This window comes from Panicum virgatum, chromosome 5N (assembly GCF_016808335.1).
Source record: "Panicum virgatum strain AP13 chromosome 5N, P.virgatum_v5, whole genome shotgun sequence".
Lineage (NCBI taxonomy): Eukaryota > Viridiplantae > Streptophyta > Magnoliopsida > Poales > Poaceae > Panicum > Panicum virgatum.
Window position 1 is genome coordinate 71,612,366 of NC_053149.1, and position 18,944 is coordinate 71,631,309.

The following is an 18,944-nucleotide window of genomic DNA, read 5'->3' on the forward strand; positions in this document are numbered from 1 at the left end:
GTTATGAGAGAAAAGTACCGCTGTCAGAAAAAAGTACTGCAGTTGACGATCAGTCTTATAAATTTGACGATGGAATGGATGATTGACAAGAAATTTGACCGTGGAGTGGATGATGCTACGCCTGAAGAATTGGATTTCGTGGCAGAAAGAAAGTTGCGAAATGCTGTCCTGTTTGAAGCCAGGCCACTCGTGCAATCTGCAGCGGAGAGGAGTGGCCGCGGGACCCGCAAGTCAGAGCCGTCCAACTACCCGCCGTCGGGTCTGATTCCAAATCCACTCGCGTGCAGCCACAAATCCTCGCCGCCGCCGGCCCTCGGACCCAGCCGACGAGATGCCGCCTTCCAGCTCCACCCCCCGCCTCGCGCTGCCCGCCATGACCCGGTCCCAGGCGGACCCCGACCTCCCGTCCCTCATCTCCGACCTCACCTCCCCGCTCCTCCACTCCCCCGCCGCATCTTCCGGCGCCGCCGCCCCCGTCTTCTCCTCCTCCTCCCTCTCCATCCCCGCCCCCGCCGCCGCGGCGCCCAAGCCAGCAGTCCCCACCCCTCTCGCGCGCGCCGCCATCGGGGCCTGCGCGGGCGCCGCCGCGGGGGCCTTCACCTACGCCGCGCTGCTCCCCATCGACGCCGTCAAGACCCGCCTCCAGGCCGCCGCGGCTCCCTCCGCCACCGCCTGGCAGGTCTTCCTCGACATCCTCCGCACCGACGGGCCCCTCGGCCTCTACCGCGGCCTCTCCGCCGTCATCCTCGGCTCCGCCTCCTCCTCCGCCGTCTACTTCGGCACCTGCGAGCTCGCCAAGTCGCTGCTCCGCCCCCACCTCCCGCCCTTCCTCGTGCCCCCGCTTGCCGGCGCCAGCGGCAACATCTCCTCCTCCGCCATCATGGTCCCCAAGGAGCTCATCACGCAGCGCCTCCAGTCCGGCGCCGCCACAGGCCGCTCCTGGGAGGTGCTCCTCCACATCATCCAGACCCACGGCTTCTTCGGCCTGTACACGGGATACGCCGCCACGCTCCTCCGCAACCTCCCCACCGGGGTGCTCAGCTACTCCTCCTTCGAGTACCTCAAGGCATTCACCCTCAAGAGTCGCCACAAGGAGAGCCTCACGCCAGGGGAGAGCGTGCTCTGCGGTGCTCTTGCAGGGGCTATATCCGCCGCACTCACCACTCCGCTGGACGTCGTCAAGACGCGCCTCATGACCAGGGTCGGAACGGAGGGCAGCCGCACCGTGCTGGGGACGATGAGGGAGGTGGTCGCCGAGGAGGGGCTCATGGGCCTGTCCCGTGGCATTGGGCCCAGGGTGCTGCACAGCGCGTGCTTCGCCGCGCTAGGCTACTGTGCCTTTGAGACCGCAAGGCTTGCCATTCTGCAGTGGTACCTTGAAGGTTGCCAAAGGAAGGCTGCAGCACAGCCACAGATGGAGCCTCGAGTTGCTGCTGCTGCTGCTGCCACTTGAATTTGTCGTCTCTTCCTTCATTCCTTGAGGGAAGGTAACTGTTGCTGGTCCTCATGCCTCAGTATGCTAGTGCTGGCAGTGTGTGGTTTTGTTTCAGTTAAGTAGATCAGGTGTATTGTATGCTATCTTGAGGTTGATGTACCTATTAAAGTTTCTCGGCTTTAGCATCATCAAGAGTTCATTGTGGACTCGAATGACCTCAGACCATAAGAGTTATATAATACCAGGAAATCAACCTTTTGGTTATTCTATTGCTCCTACATGTCTTTTACTGTGAGCTGATAGATATTAGATTGCGTTCATTCAGTTTGCTCCCAGATGATTTTTACCAACTTCAAATCTATAATAATTCACTTTGCTCCCAGATGATTTTACCAACTTCAAATCTATAATAATTTGACTGAACATGAGAATGCAATCTAATTGTTCATTCTAGTTATGATAAGCTGCCGAACATTTTATTGAATTGAATTTATTTTGTAACTTGTTTTTGTGTCATGGGACTGTCTGTGACCATGCTATATGACCTGGTGTTCCACGATCGGGTTACGGACCTGGCCTTCATTGAAGTTGACGGAGTACCTGAAAATTTGTGTGCTCTTACTTTTGCCCCTTCAACTAAGGTACCCACTGGAACCACCGCAATAGCCATAGGGTATTGCACTCCAGATGCATGGAAATCCCAACCTTTGGCTTTTGTAAGGCCCCAGCCGTATCTCCTGGGATCAAGTGGGTATTCTGATTGACTTATGTTTCGTATAAATTGTGCATGCTTATGTATCCTAACATCTTTCTTTTTTTTATTTATTTAATGGAAGACCATTAGGGGTTCAAGAGGTTCCAGATTCGCAAGGAAAAACTAGGGAAGTTCATCTTAGTTGTGTAGCCATGTGCGGCATGTCTGGCGGTCAAGTAATATGCATCAATGGTGTGATTGGAGTGATCACCGGTGGCGACAGCGAGTTGCGGACCACCTACGCAGTTTGTAGTGAAACGGTTGGCCAAGTGATCAGGTGTTGGCTTGCTAGCAGATGTAAGCAACTCTTGCAATCTTTGTTTATTTTCCTTTTTGTTTTTCAAAGATAGGTATTTTCTTTTCTTTTTTCTTTTTAATTCTGTACCCATTTCAGGACGGGAGGAGACCAATAGGATGGTAGATATGATCCCAATCAGGAGACAATAGTTTGCTCCCCCCTTTTGGAGTCTCAACGCACCTTTTGACTTTCCTTATCTGTTGTCTTGGTACGACCAATGATCATTTTATACTAGGATTGTGTTATCCCTGACATAGCTTTGTTCTACTTTCTTGTATTACATATTCTCTGTCCATAATATTATGTGACTTTGCTGGTCTGCTGTTCATTATGAAAGACATTTCTTGTGACAAGCAATAGTATGGTTTCTTACTACAAAAAAATAGTGCAAAACTACATTTGATTATAATTCCTAATTCAGCATGTTGGCCACTGTGATGAATGTGATATTTCTTCAAGTAACAATGGAGAGCATTGGACTACCAACCCATGTCCAAACTGTGTTCCGTATGTCAGAGGTTCCAGAACCATACATCCGCCGAAGAGCAGTCAGACATTTAGAGAAAGGAAGGGTTGTTATATTTGCTGCTGGGCCAGGAACCCGTTCTTTACAACTGATACAGCTGGTGCTCTTCGATGTGCAGAAAGTAAGTAAATATTCTAAAGATAAGCTTTTAAGCATTAGTAGTCATTGCTGTAGTTAGTTGCAGCTAATTGGACTCACAAAAAGTCTCACAGCAACATGCTTGAAGAGATGTGTATTTATTTCACTTCTCTTAGTTTATCTAATGAATTGAAGGATGCATGTACATTCTGGTGCGATCAAGTGAAGATGGAAACTCCGGATGCAACTGTTAGGTTAGACAAATAATACTGGCCAAATCTTAAGCTGGTCTCTTGCCATGATGCTGGGACTTGTAGAAAATGTTTATTAGCGGGCATTTTTTATAACTCTGTTACATATTTACACAAGCAATTATTAATCACAATAGTGTGCCTTCAGAAACATGCTATCATTGTGCGAACTTGAACTTACACAAGCAATCATTCATCACAATAGTGTCCCTTTTTATCATCTGTTTGTAATAGTCCGGTTCTTGTTTCAGTTACATCCCTTACTCTAGTCCAAGGTAAGGTGATGGGGTTGTATTTGGACCTTTTTCCTCTCTTATACAAAGATGCGCAGCTCTCCTGTATGTTCGAGGGGAAAAAATCTGTCCTAGACTGACTTCTCAGATGTACATCATTGTTTCATGTAGAAGTTGTTTAACTAACAGTATATTTTATACTGATATTTTCCTCCTGCTGTTATATGCAAACAGTCAATGCAGAGGTAGTGCTCAAAGCGACAAATGTAGATGGTGTGTACGATGCGGATCCCAGGCATAATCCCAACGCCCGTCTTATTGAGACTCTGAGCTATCATGAAGTGACATCAAGAGATCTCTCAGTAATGGACATGACTGCATTACATTATGCCAGGAAAACAACATTCCCGGTAAGGATGCTACCAGTTTTGATACTTTGTGTGGGCATTTGGTTCCTGTTTTAAATTTTTAATCTGGGACTTGATTTTTTTCAGTTGTTGTGTTTAACTTGCAAAAGACTGGAAACATTGCAAAGGCAATTGTTGGTTTGTGGTAAGAAGGTTGGTACCTTTATTGGCTGCACAAGAACGAAATCAGGAACAAAATGGAAACACACAGCGTGGAGAAAGAAGATTGGTTAACGAGGTGTGAGCTCAACAGCTTCACGAGCTGTGGGCTCCCCCCTCTTTTCTTATTTAGTTTACGCGTAGGAGGTTTTAGGGGATTGAAGCTGGGATTAGGATAGATTAGTGATCAAAATTCTAATAGCTGTAATATTGGAAGGAGACACTTAGGGACAAAATTTTCCAGCCGAGTGCTGCTATCCATCCTGTGTACAATACTGTTACGTAATAAAGCAAATCTGTATAAAGATTGCCTGCAGCGCACCTGAAGAACAATGGCACAGCTCCTTGTTGATTTCCCAGTAACACTTTTTGTCGAATCGGTTGAAGCATGCGAGTTTATATATATCTTACAATGAAAGAAATGGAATCTACTAAACACCTGTGTCAAAAGATGGAGCCTGATGCATCTGACCGTGATGGCAGATTTCTGATAATGTCTTGCAATGAAAGATGGAGTTTATCCTACTACAATGAAAGAAATGAAGTAAAGACGGAGGGAGGGATATTATTTGATTGGGGTCAAAAGAACACTCCAGTCCAATGAAAGCAGTTTGGATTGAGAGTCGACTCAAATGATATTTTTTGTGGTCAAAAAAGGTTTTTTTTAATCTGTTCTACGCATCATCAAAAAAGTTTGGTGAGCCGCAGCAACGGTCACCTCACCGTCCCTGGACCTGGAGGGAGACTGGAGACTCGGAGAGCGCGAGTGATTACCGGCCTGGCTGACGAGACGACTGACTCGGGGGCCGACACAGCTCCCAAAGCGACCGTCCTCGCCACGTCATCGCCCCCTCTTCTCTCTGAGGACGGAGCCCGCACCTCCCCTTGCACCCCACCCCTCCCTTCCGCCGCCATGGGCCGCAGCGCGCCGCCGTCGACGAGCTCGCCGGAGCTGCGGCGGAAGCGCACGGCGGCGCCGCCCCCGGAGCCCCCGACGCCGCGCCGCTTCTGCTCCATGGACGACGTCATGCGCCGCTCGCGCCCCGTCGACGCGCCGCCCCCCGTCGCCCGCGCGCGCGAGGCCATCTACGACGCCGTCCTCTGCGACACATGCGGCTCCGGCGACCGCGACGACGAGCTGCTCCTCTGCGACCGCTGCGACCGAGGACGCCACACCTTCTGCCTCCGCCCCATCGCCGCCAAGGTCCCCATCGGCCCATGGTTCTGCCCCGACTGCGCCCCGCCCGCCAAGCCCGTCAAAAGTGAGTCTTGGGGTCCCTCCTCGCGGCCTCGATCTCGACATTTCCCTCTACCGTCGCGCGTTTCCCCTCCTCCTTCAGATTGTCGCCTTCCTTCTTGTGCTGTATCATCTTCTCACTGTTTTTTCCTGCTTCCTTTCTGTTTTTTGGGGGGACCTCTTAGGGTTTCCGATGAAGCAGACCAAGATCGTCGATTTCTTCCGGATTCAGAAGGATGACCAGGATGACGTGCCCGGGAAATGTAGGCTCTCCCAAGGTAATTCCTTCCACCTATGTGCACCATTGCGCGGTGCCTGACCTGTGAAATGCGAGACCTTTTGTTTTCATTGCTTGCGTCGATGATCCATGGCTGTCCGACTGATGCAGCATTGCCTGCAAATATCCCCTGCAAACTGGAAGTTCTAGGGAACAGAGAGAGCGGTTTACATTAAAATGTGACATATTCTCTTACATCATGGCTGGAAATGGGTGGGACAGCATCATCGGACAAACATTTAGCTGTTTAATTATGCATGTTTTTTGAGTAGTAATGGCAACATGGGGTTGAAACAATTCAGGTGTTCACTTTGTAGATCATTTATGGTGCCGTGTTTGCTGATTTCGGTTGTGGGTATATGTGTAACCTCTCGATTATCTTGGCTGTATTCATTTAAATATTTCCTGCCTTTGGCTTTCCCATAAGAAATCCATATTTGTATTGGTCCTCCTATTGCTGATTGCTGTATGTTGTACAGGCTCCAGTATTGCACTTGTCTGCTTTCTAGTCATTGGGTGTATTAGTACAGGCTCCAGTGCTGCTGGACAGCCGACAGACTAGCTCGACGAGGCCTCCCTCATCCAGCCAGATGTTTGTTCTGCGATCAAGAGGAAGAAAATATCCAACATCTGCTTGTCGGGTGTGTGTTCTCGAGACAATTCTGGTTCTCCCTCTTCCAGCGGTTTGGCCTCATTCACTTGCTCCTCAGCCTCAGGACATTACCTTTGATGATTGGTGGGAGAAAGTGGAAGCTTCGGTCGTGGGGGATTTAAGGAAGGGTCTGAACTTTCTAGTCATCCTTGGTGCCTGGAGCATTTGGAGACACTGAAACAATTGTGTTTTTAATGGGTCCAGTCGTGTCGCCGCTGCCATTTCTTTGGCCTCTGAGGAAGCGCACTTGTGGAGCTTGGCAGGAGCTAGGGGCCTTACCTTGCTTGCTATCCAGGGTGAGGTCTAGAAGTGTGGGTCTGTCGTAGTGTCTATCTTTAACAGGTGATTAGTAGCGAAGGGTTAAGGGGGTGTGTGGGGTGTGTTTGGGTCTATGTATGACTCTTTTCTTCTTCTATCAATACAATGATATGCAGCTCTCCTGCGTGTTCGAGAAAAAATAGTACAGGCTCCAGTAAGCCGTGTTTTTTCATCCATTTGCAGTTCAACATCAATTACTTCGGCCCTCAAACAACGAAAGATGAGCCTTTAATTGAGGGACCAGATGCTAGGGTAGCCCCCTGCGTCGTTGGACGCTAGGCACCGGGATTGCCCCCGGCCGGATCGCCCTCCACTCTAGCGAAAGCGCGCCCGACGAGATTTGAACCCGGGTTGCTTACTCCAAACCTGGAGAAGCTAACCCTCTGGGCCTCCTCCCGCTCCCAAAAGTGAGCCTTTAATGAACAGCCATTTACTTCATCTTGATGGTGCATTCATTTGCTAATGGCAATGTGTGATCAAAAAAGAAAAAGAATGTGTGACCTACTTTGTAGATTCTTTTGGCAGTTAGTTCTGTATGTTAAGTGTATGGGCGATCATATATCTCACAGATATTGCAAAATGTGGAATTTGATGCGCTAGACTGACTGCCTTATTACCTAATATTTACAGAGTACCAAGCTATTGTTAAACACAAACTAAACCGAAATCGGAAATAAATACAAGTAGATTGAGTATGAATCAGAAAGAGATGCATCTACTATGGTACTATATCAAGTAATTTACTTCATCTTTTTCAGATGTTAGAAAGCGAAGGAAGCGCTCTGTCGTCATGCACAAGAAGAGGAGGAGGATACTGCCATTTGTCCCAACTGAAGATAGAGCTAGAAGACTCAAACAAATGGCTTCTCTGGCCACTGCTTTGACATCTTCGAAAACGGAATTCAGTAATGAGTTGACATACATGCCTAATATGGCTCCTAGATCTTCAAATCAGGCAAGATTGGAGGAAGGTGGTATGCAGGTTAGGAAATCTTTCACCCGAAATAATATTGTAACCATCGGGTGTTTTGTTCTAATATTGCACCCCCCCAACTTTCAAGATTCTTCCCAAAGAGGATAAAGAAACCATAGAGCTATGCAGAACCATGCAACAACGAGGCGAATGCCCTCCACTTCTTGTGGTATTCGATTCCTGTGAAGGGTACTTTCTTGAACTAATGGCACTCATACTTTCTGGAAACTTGTCCATATACAATTCAAAGTTTGCAATTTTCCACCCCAAATTTGATATTTGTATGCATACCACTGGAATTTTTTGTGTGACACTGCCCTCGACGTTCCAGTGTCACACACAAATTTCAGTGGCATACACACAAATACTGTGAGCAAAACAGTGCTCTATGGAGTACATACACATTTTTCTTTCCATTTTCAGTAGACAGAAATAACACTTATGCATAGCTATTTTCAGTTTCACTGTGCAGGCTGATGCTGATATTAAGGATATGACCTTCATCACTGAATATGCTGGGGATGTTGATTATCTGGAGAACAGGGCAAGCGATGATTGCGACTGTATTATGACACTCCTTTTGACAGAAGTTCCTTCTCAGAGGCTGGTCATTTGCCCTGACAAACGTGGAAACGTTTCTCGCTTTATTAGCGGCATCAATAACTACACACCGTAAGTAGTTGCCTTTTCTGTTTCTGTTGCGTTCTCACCTGAAAGAAAGGACGTGCACTGTATTCTAAGTTTGAAACTGTTAAATTGTTGCAGGGATGGCAAGAAGAAGCAGAATGTCAAATGTGTGCGGTATGACATTGATGGCGAGAGCCATGTATTGTTGGTGGCCTGCCGCGATATAGCTTGTGGTGAAAAGCTATACTATGATTACAATGGATACGAGCATGCGTATCCCACTCATCATTTCCTCTAACCTAACCCCCAAAGTTTTGACCCGCCCAGCATTAAGGAGGCTGGGCAAAATAGGGCTTATTGGCAATATTTCCAGATTTGCCACCAAATCTAATAACTTATACGGCTCGTTGGTACAACTGATAGAATCAATCCAATTTTCAGAAGAGATCCTAATGATGGAAATTGATAGTGCTGGTGACTGGTAGAAGTAATACATTGATTCAGTTATGGAGCCAAGAAGGATCTTCATTGTTCCTGCTCTCAAGATGCATCTTCTCATTCATTTTTTTTCTACAGGTATTCTGATTTCTGATGCCTTTTTGTGAGAGTAAATAGTTGTCTTTGTGTCTCCTATTTGTAAGAGTGCTGTAGAGAGGCTAACTGTTAATGATTAAAGGGACATTTTGAATGGATAGAAATTTTTTCTTCTCCTACGAAAATTAAGTGGTTCGGCCTTTTCTTGTTCAGCTGTTGTGGTTTTGTTACACACACATACGCACCTCTCTGTGTTCAACACGGACATAGGATGGTCACACAGTTGTAAAGTTGTCGAGAGGATGGAAAACAAGACGCCAGGAAAGAAACACGAGAAATGGGTGGTGAGCAGCAGGCAGCAGTTGGTCACCTCACCTGGACTGGAGAGTCACTGACCTGACGACTCCAGCTGTTGTAAACACAAGCAGGTACTAACTGTTTGCCTTGTTAATCAAAGAGAATGTGCTGCTAAATTCCTACCAACCAGAAGTGAATTCTTTCACAACACAAGCTACCAATTGGCACTAAAGCATGCGCTACCCTGTTATATTTTGGAGAATTCTACTAAACACAAGCACTAATAAAATGCATATGCAACACACACTTATTTCAGTATAAGGCTTCTAGCAATTCAAGAAAACACTTAGTATATCACTATATGCAACACACACGATCAAATCGTGCTGAACACATTTAAGAAGAGAGAGGACGGAATAACCATCTGCATCCCTTGTTGGTGCCGGAGATTACATCTGTTACTAGAAGAAGAAAACTTTTCCGTTGAAGACACCGTTAGGCTATCATGAGCAAAGCGCTACCACCACATGACATGAAATGCTTCGTTTTGTTAGGCATGCGGTCTGCCCAACTTCCACAGTTTTTTAGAATGCAATTTCCCCACGCGCTCCTTTTCCTGATTTGATCGCCGATTAGGCTGACAAATGTGCTAGAACTAGAAGGGTCACAGTCACAAGGGAAGTGGGGAGCAAATTATCGACGTAAAATGGACACTGCCACAAGGGAAGAACACAAGGGAAGTAGGAAGTAAATTCTCTGACGCAGAATGGACATCGGTGGCCATGACTTACGGGACCACAAAATGGGGTCTTTGCTTTGCTCACTGACATGTGTACCCAACAGCACTCAGGTCTACTAGGGCATGATACAGTTCAATCCTAGGGGCCCAAGGGTCAGTTTTACCAGGGCAAGCAATGAAGCAAACCTATTGCTTGAAATACCGTGGTTTACATTTCAATTCAGGAAAATCCCATCCCGGTCCACCAGTACTCGAGACTGGCGTACCCCCATCACCATCTAATACACCATTGTGTTACATGTTCGTGGCTTCATCCCACTCTTCGCTAGCATCAGATCTCAGATCTTGATCAATCAAACATGAAACCAAGCGTGGTAATGAGTACAAGCATCAAAAACACCCATGCAACAATCTGGCAGGTGTGGTGAACATGACCAGCAATTCGACATCCTCTTATCAATCTGAACCCCAAGCCTCATCACGCATGGCTTGTCGAGCAGCAATCCTGTTCTTTCTCTCTTCCTCCTGTTTCTTCAGTTCATCCGACCCAAAGTTTGTAAATTGCTTCAATCCCATACCATGAGCAATTAGCCTTTGAGCTGTTCTTGCAGATGTCTTTGGTCTCGGCTTGGGTGGTTCTAGGTCTGCACCAAGACACAAGAGCAACTTTAAACAGAGTGTGAGGTTTTTTTTTTTTAAAAAAAATATCGTACTACCAAGAGAGGTGAGCAAGTAGAAAGGAAATATCATAAAATACAAGATATTACCTCTACCGTCTATTTTTGTCAATAAATCATCATTCTCCTTCAATGACCGCACCTTGTATCTTGGAGGTATGCAAGACTGAGCCTCACTAGCTACAAGTTAATTGGAAAGAATCAAGGGATCAGAATGCATGCAAGCAAAGACAAGAACAACAAGAGTGGATGGATGGACAGTTCATAGCATCTGCATGAAGTTCTAGGTTAACAGAATAGAATCACAGTGAGTCAGCATAAAATTTGAACAATTAACCCAAGTAACATAGGCAAACTGTGCATTCTGTAGCCTAGTTTGGAATTGACCAAAATATAACATTTATTCCCGGCATGCCACACACTGGAGGGAGAGGGAATTGTATTGTATCTCTTTTCAGGTTGTGCCAAAAGAACAACCATGTAGAAATAGCGTTAGAAAAAGCTGCAAGAATGAAAGTACCAGCTGATGGAGTCCGAAAAACAGCAAGTGCGGAAGTATCATTAACCCAGCGAATGGCAACTCCATGATCCCCAAACTTCTCAAAAATCCTTTCCAGATCTGTTGTGCGCGTGCTTGGTAAAAAGTCATATAGGACAAGAACATGCCTTGTCCCAAACTGTCTAGCAGCTACAAAAAATAAGCCAAACAATTAGTCCTTCATCTCTCAGCATAAACAAGCTAACTGTACAGAAAGAAATGAATACCCTTAATACCTGCAACAGCATTGTTCTCCTGCTCATCTACATGGCCTTTTGATCCACTATGAGGACTAGACTCTTTGTCATCCAAGTCCCTTTCTGAACCACACTGGTCACTGTACAGAACACTCTTATCATAGAGAAATGAACCCCTCCCCCTCCTTTTGGGTCCTGATGGGGTGCTACTTTTCTCTGAAGAGCTACAAGAAGGCACCCTAGCTTCTTGATCCAGGGAGCTCACTAGTGTGTCATCAAGTGCGCCGCTATCTGCAATAGCCTCCCAATCTGCAAGCACCAAAGAAGGAAAGATCTCAGTTTTCTATGAGATATGTACACAAGACAAATAGGTTGGGCACACTACAAAAACAATACCATCTTCTTCATCGTCATTGTTTTGTTCAGTATTAGCTGAGACTTCAGAGTCCTTAGAACCCACCGCGCCCTCTTGTGATATACATTTCTGTGGCAACTCCTGGTCCCTTCAGAAACATTGTTTGACACAAAACAAACGGAAGTAAGAAGGAAAGGGATGTCCATATAGGAGGATACAGATCAAGCCAATTAAACCGCGGAAGTCAAACTGCTGCTACTTAGACACATAGTATTTTGCCACTGAATCTTGGGTAATCTACTAGCAGCCAAAACTCAATGTAATCACGCAGTTGGATGGAGTAGCAATATATAATATTCAAGTAGCAACTAATAGACTAGAGAAAGGTTGAGATGCTAAAAGTAGGGGTAATCAAGAATTAAGTGATGAATCCCTCCTGATCCTACATCATCACGTTTCGCATTAGTATCCAGTGTATAAACCCCAACCCAATGAACCTAACTCTAATAGTAACCGAACAGAGAAATAAGTTATTGAACAAATTGGCCGAAGCAAAACGCCCGACCAGGAACTGCGAGAGCAAGCGTGTAGATTCTTGTGGTGTTAAAGGCAACGAGGACGAGAAGGGGAACAAACCCTAGGGCCCCAGGGGCTGCGGCGCGGGATCGGAGGACGATGGCGCGGGCGCGGAGCTCGTCAACGCGGAGAGTGTTGCCGCGGGAGGCGTGCAGGCCCGCGAGGTCCCCGAGCGCCGTGGCGAGGCGGAGGCCGGCGGCCGAGGGAGCGGCGGCGGAGGTGGAGAGGTTGGAGACGACAGACTCGAGGAGAGCGATGGCGCCATCGACGTTGCCGGCGTCGACCAGGTCGTCGACCTCCTCCGTCCAACGGGGGCCGTCCATGGGCGCCCGCTCTCCTTGGACTAGTAGGGGTGAGCGCGAGCACGGCGGCGCTCCGCCTGCTACTTGGTCGCCCCAACCCCCAAGCCCCCAATACCTCAAAAAAAAAAAAAAAAACCCCCCAAGCCCCCAAGCCCAACTTTTTTTTTTGTTTGGACGCAAGTTGCCGAACAGAATCATTTTCATCCTGATCAGCACGTGCACCGCCGCCGCCACACCTTGCCGCCAGTCTTCGCCACCTTCATTTCCGTATGGATCCGCCAGATCGGTAAGTGTTTCCTGATCTAAGCATTACCATATAAAAGCAGCATCAGAAGGTTGAATCACATCTCAGCACAATCAGATTTCATTGCGGACACCGGTGCACCACAGTGCAGCTCCATCAGCAAGCTCCGCTGAGGACAGTGCATCCACTTGAAAAAACCGAACACAGAAATTACTCGAGTTGCAGTTAGGAATTTCATTTTCGAACGAGAGATATATATCTAGGTAAAAAGTGTTTTTAAACATAGATATTTAACATTTGGACCCAACTGTGTTATAATAATGGGCCGATTACAGCCCAACACTGTGTGGAAGCTCTTAGATATGATATGGTTCTTGAACCGGTGGCCCGGTCCGTCCCCCCCCCTACGAAGGTGGCGTCAGAGTCGGGCCACGGCGGTCCGCGGGCCACTCACGCTGCTTCGTATCCTCATCCCTCCCCTCCCTTCCCTTTTTGTGCGGCGCCGGGCATCTGAAACCCTAGGTCTGACGATTCAGTTTCGCCGCGGAGCGAGACACGAAGACCCAGCTTGCGCCTCAAAAAAACTTTATGGTTAATGAAGGTTGAATGACGTTTAGGATTTTCGTGTTGGTTGATTGCAAATTAGGTAGTTATGGTGAGCTGTTCGACTTCTTTGAACGTGAACGCTTCACTAGGTATTATAATGTGTAAGTATACTGAGTTCTTCTTTAGAGACCTCCATAAAGAATCTGGCATGATGTCTATTGTTAGTATCTGAAACAAGTACTAGTACTGGCAGATTATTCAGTGCATTAAATCAACTGCGTTTAGAGGTCTGTATTAACCTTGTTTCAGCGCATTAAATTAACGGCGCTCACCTTATTTGGATTAGGATCAGAAGCAGTTCAGTGCTCATATACTATGCTGAACCCACCATTCATTTTTCTTATAAAACTTTTTATACAAGTTTGCATTGCCTTTGGGTTTTGTATATGGACAATAGGATATGGAAAACCATTAAACTTTCCTACTGATTCTGATGCCCATGTGGCTGCTTCTATGGTGGTTTCCTGTAAAGCTGTCTAGATTGTCAAGTCCTGCATAACATAATTGAACTAAGAAATGAGCTTATGCGGTCATATAATTTGGAGTCTCCTGCCAAAATTATCATGTTTCTGTATGCCTGATCTAAAAAGGATATCGAAACAGTTGCTTATTACACCTGTTTGGAGTACTGTCCGACAAACTTGTTCTTGGTTAGCATTTATCGAAGTTGATGTTTGAACTTACAGGGGAAAAAAGGGTCATGAGCCCAGCCTTGACATAAAACTTGTATATGTGATCTGCTGATGAGTAGTTCTGTGTTAGTTTTATTACATCATTTTACTGCTGTGGCCCACATTTTGTACTTTTCTTTAAAACACACGCTTCTTCCTCAGTGCTATGAAGATGCTAAAACGTAGAAGAAGCTTGAAGAGGAATGAAAGTGTCGATGATCTCACAAGAAGTTCAAAGAAGAATAAAAGAACTTATCTGACAAGAACCTCAACAAAGAACAAAATAATTCGCAATGAAGGAGAGACAACTGAGTTACTGATTTCAGGTTTTCTGTCCCTTCCTCTTTTCTGCTCATGTTTCTTACAGCACTATCTGAACACTCACTGCAGCGTTGTATCATGTTTCTTTAACTAGGTGACTTGCATCTGGAATCAAATCGTCTGGAGCGAGCTCAGTGAACAAGTTGTATCAAAGTTGTCTAAAAGTGTTGTCTCGCTTTCTCTATCCAATGGTGATTATATGTGCTGTTTCTACTTTTCTTACTCTTATCAGATATTTTAAACATCGCTGAATAAAATTGATGAAAATTACGATTTAGGACGCATGGTGTTATTTACATGCTCGGGCATAGCTGTACAACGCGAGAGGAATATTACAAGGTTTGTGACTTCAGCAAGCTTGGTTAAAGCTTTATTTAAAGAAAAAAAATACCACGATAACTTAAAGGTTGGTGCTGGTAATCATCCTTTACTAATTCTTTTCTTTTACATAAGATAACTGTAAACATTGTTTACCATTCTTTTGCTTTACCATTATAGGTCAAAGTATGCCATAAAGACAGTGTCGTTATAGGGTTCTTGGGAGAATATGATCTAGATTGCAATTTTGCTGTTGTCAACGCCAAGAACTTCCTGGATCTTGAAACCGTAGGTTTCAGATATCTGTTGGAATTTCCACCTGATGGTAATGTGGTATCTGTAGGGCATGAAATCTCTGGCAACTTAAGAGCATCTCCAGCAAGGCCAACAAACAGAGACCCTATTCACATTTTAGAAGCCAGAGCTAAAAAATGAAGTCCAGCAGGGGTCGTATCCTACCTCCTAAAATGTGCAGATCGCTATCTTAGCCTCCCGAGCACAAGTGGGATACTAAAGTGTGATTTAAGCAGATCTGTCCCATCACTTGTGAGAACAACTTGTAAAATCTCTAAGGTAGATTTGCATTGCAACACAAGTATTTTAATCTGTTTCTATTATTATATTTGGTAAAATATATCTTTGGGGCAACAGAATGATGTTTTTCCTACGTAATTCTTGTTTGGTTTTCACTTTATGTTATTCCAATCATCCTATGTAACATGTATCGCTTGTAATCCTTTTCCTTTGCTTGGTGCTAGGTTTGTGAAGGTGGGGCAGTTTTTTATTATGATGGAAACTTTCTTGGCATGAATCTTGTTTTCAGTACCGAAGGAACCTTGTTCATGCCAGAGTACAGACTTCATGAAAAGTTGTTTCATTTCTGTACACCCGTGGAAGAGATTAGATTTCCTAAGAAAGTCAGGTATGTCTTGTATATTTCCAATGAGGCACCTACTCCCTCCTATCCCGTTTCCCTCTCTCTATGTGATTTAATGAGGTTTTTTTGCCAAACAACTTACATGACTTGTTGTTGAATCACCTTAATAACTACCATTCCACCTTTACCGAGATTTTTTCTGTCCTATTAGCACATGCCATAGCTGCCATGTACTAGATTAGTCATATTCCTTGCGTCAAAGTTTAAGACAATATATTTATCTAATTTAATTAAAGGAGTTTCTGTCCAACATTTAGTGCCCAGTTCTCTCTTGTTCTCTTCTTGAAATATTTATTATCTATTTTACTCCAGGTCCTTGATATTGCGCTTTTCCTACAATTATATACATGTAGGTTTTGCATATTAATGCGTTGGGTCCATTTTACGTTTGGGTATTAATGCTGATGTTCTTCTACAGGGTTGAAGAAAGTTCCAATGGTGAGATGCCTAACTCTCATCAAGAAGGTGAGCGTATAGAGGCTTTAAATATCTAGGTAATTTTGTTATATGCAATTTATCATCATTTTTTATGATATCTATTTGTTAAATCTTCTTAAATGATGCAAACTTATCTTTGACATTTGTATTCTCGTGATAATTTTTTATGAGCTTAGCACTTCATAGATTTAGTTCTAATCAGTTAAAATATTTTCTCTGTTCATTGGTATGTTCAAGAAGAATCACTTATATCATGTTTTTCAAATCAATCTTTTCATCATGTGTGCTAATTTTAAGCACAAAATTGTGTGAATGTTACTTATATTAGATATATTAGTGCTATTTACTTGATCAATTGATGTTGTTGCACCAGGTCATCAAGATGTGCTTAACGAGGATCGATTTAGGGATCTAGAATCCTTGGGCTATCCTGAACCACCGAAATCAATGTTAAATGGTGAGTCAATGCCTTTAAATATTGTGACTTTTCATGCATTTTGTTTTCTACAGCTTTGCTGTCTTCCACTTACTAGTAATGTACCTTGCATCTTCAACCAGATGGCACTATTTTTGCTGATGAAGATGGCACTATTTTGGCTAATGAAGATGCCATTATTTTGGCTAATAATTTTGAAGAACCTTTTGGCGACATATGTGGTAGAGGTGTCTGGAATGAACTAAGTGAAACAGTTGCCTTTAGCATACATGACAATATCGTTGCACTTGCTTCATTCCATGGTGATTTTACATTACTGAGCTTTTTATTACTTCAGATTTGTATGTGATCACAGCTAACTAATGATCAATTGTATGTAGGAGAAAAAAGGTTTTTTTGCATGCACAGGTTTTTTAATTGAATGGAATGGGTGTACCACTATTCTGACTGCAGCGAGTTTGATTAGAGATTCTTTAAATCTTAAAGACAAGATGTCAGGGCGTTGTCCTCTCAAGGCGTAGGAGTGGGACACCGGAGGCTGGGGACGAGGATCCCGGCGGCGGCGCGGAGCGGACGCCGTCCTGACGGCCGGCGACTGTGCGGACGTAACTGCAGAGGAGCGTGGGGAAGATGCAGGGGAAACAGAGGGAGATGCAGGGGGCGCCTGAGATCTTGAGCTGCTGTGTGCGCCAGTTCTAGTACTGTAGGTAAGCAAGCTGACTGTGGGTGAACATATACCCGTGATCCTTTGAGAATTAGGCCCTGATCAGAGTGCCAACTATCACCACGAAGTTCTGTAATGTTATCTCTGAGAGTTTGGAGATGTGGGCTCTCATTTAATTCAGTGCGAAGTTCCTCAAATAACTGATAAGAAGGGCTGGACAGCACGCATAGTTGCTGATCATGTTGCCTGGAGAGTGCATCAGCCACTATGTTGAGGTGCCCCGGTCTATATTCGACAGAGAAATCGAAGCCAAATAGCTTGCTGATCCACTGATGTTGAGGGACAGTTGATAGACATTGGTCTAGCATAAATTTGAGTGCATAATGATCTGTCCTGATAATGAATTTGCGTCCCCACAAATATGGCCTCCAGTGGCGTACTGCTTGAACAAGTCCTATTAGTTCCCGTTCATATGCTGCTATTTTGAGGTGGCGAACTGCAAATGGTCTGCTATAAAATGCCAATGGCCCTTCATTTTGGTGAAGGACAGCACCGAAGCCCGACCCCGATGCATCACAGTCGACCACAAATGGTTTGGAGAAATTGGGAAGGTGGAGAACAGGTGCTGATGACAATGCATTCTTGAGATTTTGAAATGAGTTGGCTGCTGTGTCAGACCATATAAATCCATTCTTTTTTAGCAGGTTTGTGAGAGGAGCAGCTATGATGCCATAATTTTTGATGAAGCGGCGATAGTAGCCAGCAAGGCCTAGAAATCCTCTCAGTGCTCTTGCAGAAGTGGGTTGGGGCCAGGACTGAACTGCTTTAACCTTGTCAACATCCATTGCAACACCGTATGCAGAAATTTCATGGCCCAGGTAGTGGACAGATGAAGTAGCAAAGGAACACTTGGACCTTTTGACTTGTAATTTGTGCTCACGTAAGACAGAGAACACAGCCCGCAGGTGCATCAAATGTTCAGACCAAGAACTGCTGTAGATTAATATGTCATCGAAGAAAACCAACACACACTTGCGGAGGAATTGGTGCAAAACTGAGTTCATATGACTTTGAAAGGTGGCTGGTGCATTTGTTAGACCAAAGGGCATTACCAAGAATTCAAAATGGCCATGGTGAGTGCGAAACGCAGTCTTGGCAATATCATCAGGATGTACACGTACTTGATGGTACCCTGCCCGAAGATCTAACTTTGTAAAGAAGCGGGCTCCTTGTAATTCATCAATTAAATCTTCTACAATGGGTATGGGAAACTTATCCTTGACTGTTTTTTCATTCAGAGCTCTATAATCCACGCAAAAGCGCCATGTGCCATCTTGTTTCTTCACCAATAGTACAGGAGCCGAGAAGGGACAATTGCTGGGCCGAATGATCCCCTGTTCAAGCATTGTGTTACACTGCTGCTCTAATTCATGTTTTTGAAGATGTGGGTAGCGATAGGGTCTGACGGCCACTGGTGCAGTGTTTGGAAGAAGATGGATGCGGTGATCACATTCTCGGGCTGGTGGTAAACCAGTAGGCAGCTATAAGAATTTTTAACCATGAATGAAGAAGAGGAACAAGAAAAGGAGGAAGAAGTGATGAGGGAGGAAGGAGAAGGGAAAATTAGCCCCTGACCCCCCTATGATTCTAGATCCGCCACTGTGCATGTAGACCTGTTTCTAAATTATCATGTGTATCCATTGTGTAGTCATATAATCCTACTGTGCTTGACTCGTAAACAGTCAGTATGTTTAAGTGTTAGTTGTGTAATTATACTTGGTTGTTCTTTGGTTGCACTACTAATGCCTCAATAATGCATTATTTATATGGTTTGTTTCCTTGTGGCAGAAATAATCCACTCGAGCTTGA

The 18,944-nt window shown here is 45.0% G+C and overlaps 3 protein-coding genes and 1 long non-coding RNA gene across 9 annotated transcripts; 3 read left to right on the top strand and 1 right to left on the bottom strand.

Moving 5' to 3' along the window:
* Positions 1-195: 195 nt before the first annotated feature.
* On the top strand, positions 196-4,474 carry LOC120673840 (protein MITOFERRINLIKE 1, chloroplastic-like). 2 transcript variants are annotated; one of them, XR_005674885.1, is made up of 7 exons: positions 196-1,487; positions 2,077-2,182; positions 2,272-2,486; positions 2,584-2,695; positions 2,909-3,134; positions 3,810-3,985; positions 4,070-4,474. XR_005674885.1 is itself a non-coding variant. In XM_039954861.1 (2 exons), the coding sequence occupies exon 1, from the start codon at positions 332-334 to the stop codon at positions 1,451-1,453; it is 1,122 nt and encodes a 373-aa protein (XP_039810795.1). In that variant the 5' UTR covers positions 196-331; the 3' UTR covers positions 1,454-1,487; positions 2,024-2,156. The 2 variants fall into 2 exon arrangements, 1 of the variants encoding a protein (XP_039810795.1); XM_039954861.1 differs by lacking the exons at positions 2,272-2,486; positions 2,584-2,695; positions 2,909-3,134; positions 3,810-3,985; positions 4,070-4,474 and having other exon boundaries at positions 2,024-2,156.
* Positions 4,475-4,930: 456 nt separating this feature from the next.
* Positions 4,931-8,971, top strand: LOC120673839 (probable Histone-lysine N-methyltransferase ATXR5). Its single transcript, XM_039954860.1, has 6 exons — positions 4,931-5,403; positions 5,564-5,656; positions 7,384-7,607; positions 7,687-7,787; positions 8,058-8,270; positions 8,364-8,971. The coding sequence occupies exons 1-6, from the start codon at positions 5,055-5,057 to the stop codon at positions 8,521-8,523; spliced, it is 1,140 nt and encodes a 379-aa protein (XP_039810794.1). The 5' UTR covers positions 4,931-5,054; the 3' UTR covers positions 8,524-8,971.
* An 854-nt stretch (positions 8,972-9,825) lies between these two features.
* On the bottom strand, positions 9,826-12,537 carry LOC120674048 (R3H and coiled-coil domain-containing protein 1-like). Of its 2 annotated transcripts, none has more exons than XM_039955129.1 (6): positions 12,199-12,537; positions 11,604-11,710; positions 11,247-11,516; positions 10,993-11,160; positions 10,563-10,652; positions 9,826-10,439 (listed from the first exon to the last, which is right to left on the bottom strand). In XM_039955129.1, exons 1-6 carry the CDS (start codon positions 12,459-12,461, stop codon positions 10,252-10,254), a joined length of 1,086 nt encoding a protein of 361 aa, XP_039811063.1. In that variant the 5' UTR covers positions 12,462-12,537; the 3' UTR covers positions 9,826-10,251. The 2 variants fall into 2 exon arrangements, with proteins under 2 accessions (XP_039811063.1, XP_039811064.1); XM_039955130.1 differs by having other exon boundaries at positions 9,826-10,461.
* A 618-nt stretch (positions 12,538-13,155) lies between these two features.
* LOC120676935 lies at positions 13,156-18,618 on the top strand. 4 transcript variants are annotated; one of them, XR_005676038.1, is made up of 10 exons: positions 13,156-14,047; positions 14,124-14,287; positions 14,377-14,473; positions 14,561-14,688; positions 14,781-15,173; positions 15,359-15,522; positions 15,956-16,031; positions 16,349-16,432; positions 16,534-16,713; positions 16,792-18,618. It is a non-coding gene; the product is annotated as an uncharacterized LOC120676935 (long non-coding RNA). The 4 variants fall into 4 exon arrangements; XR_005676040.1 differs by having other exon boundaries at positions 15,956-16,002; XR_005676037.1 differs by having other exon boundaries at positions 16,349-16,713.
* The last annotated feature ends 326 nt before the right edge of the window (positions 18,619-18,944 follow it).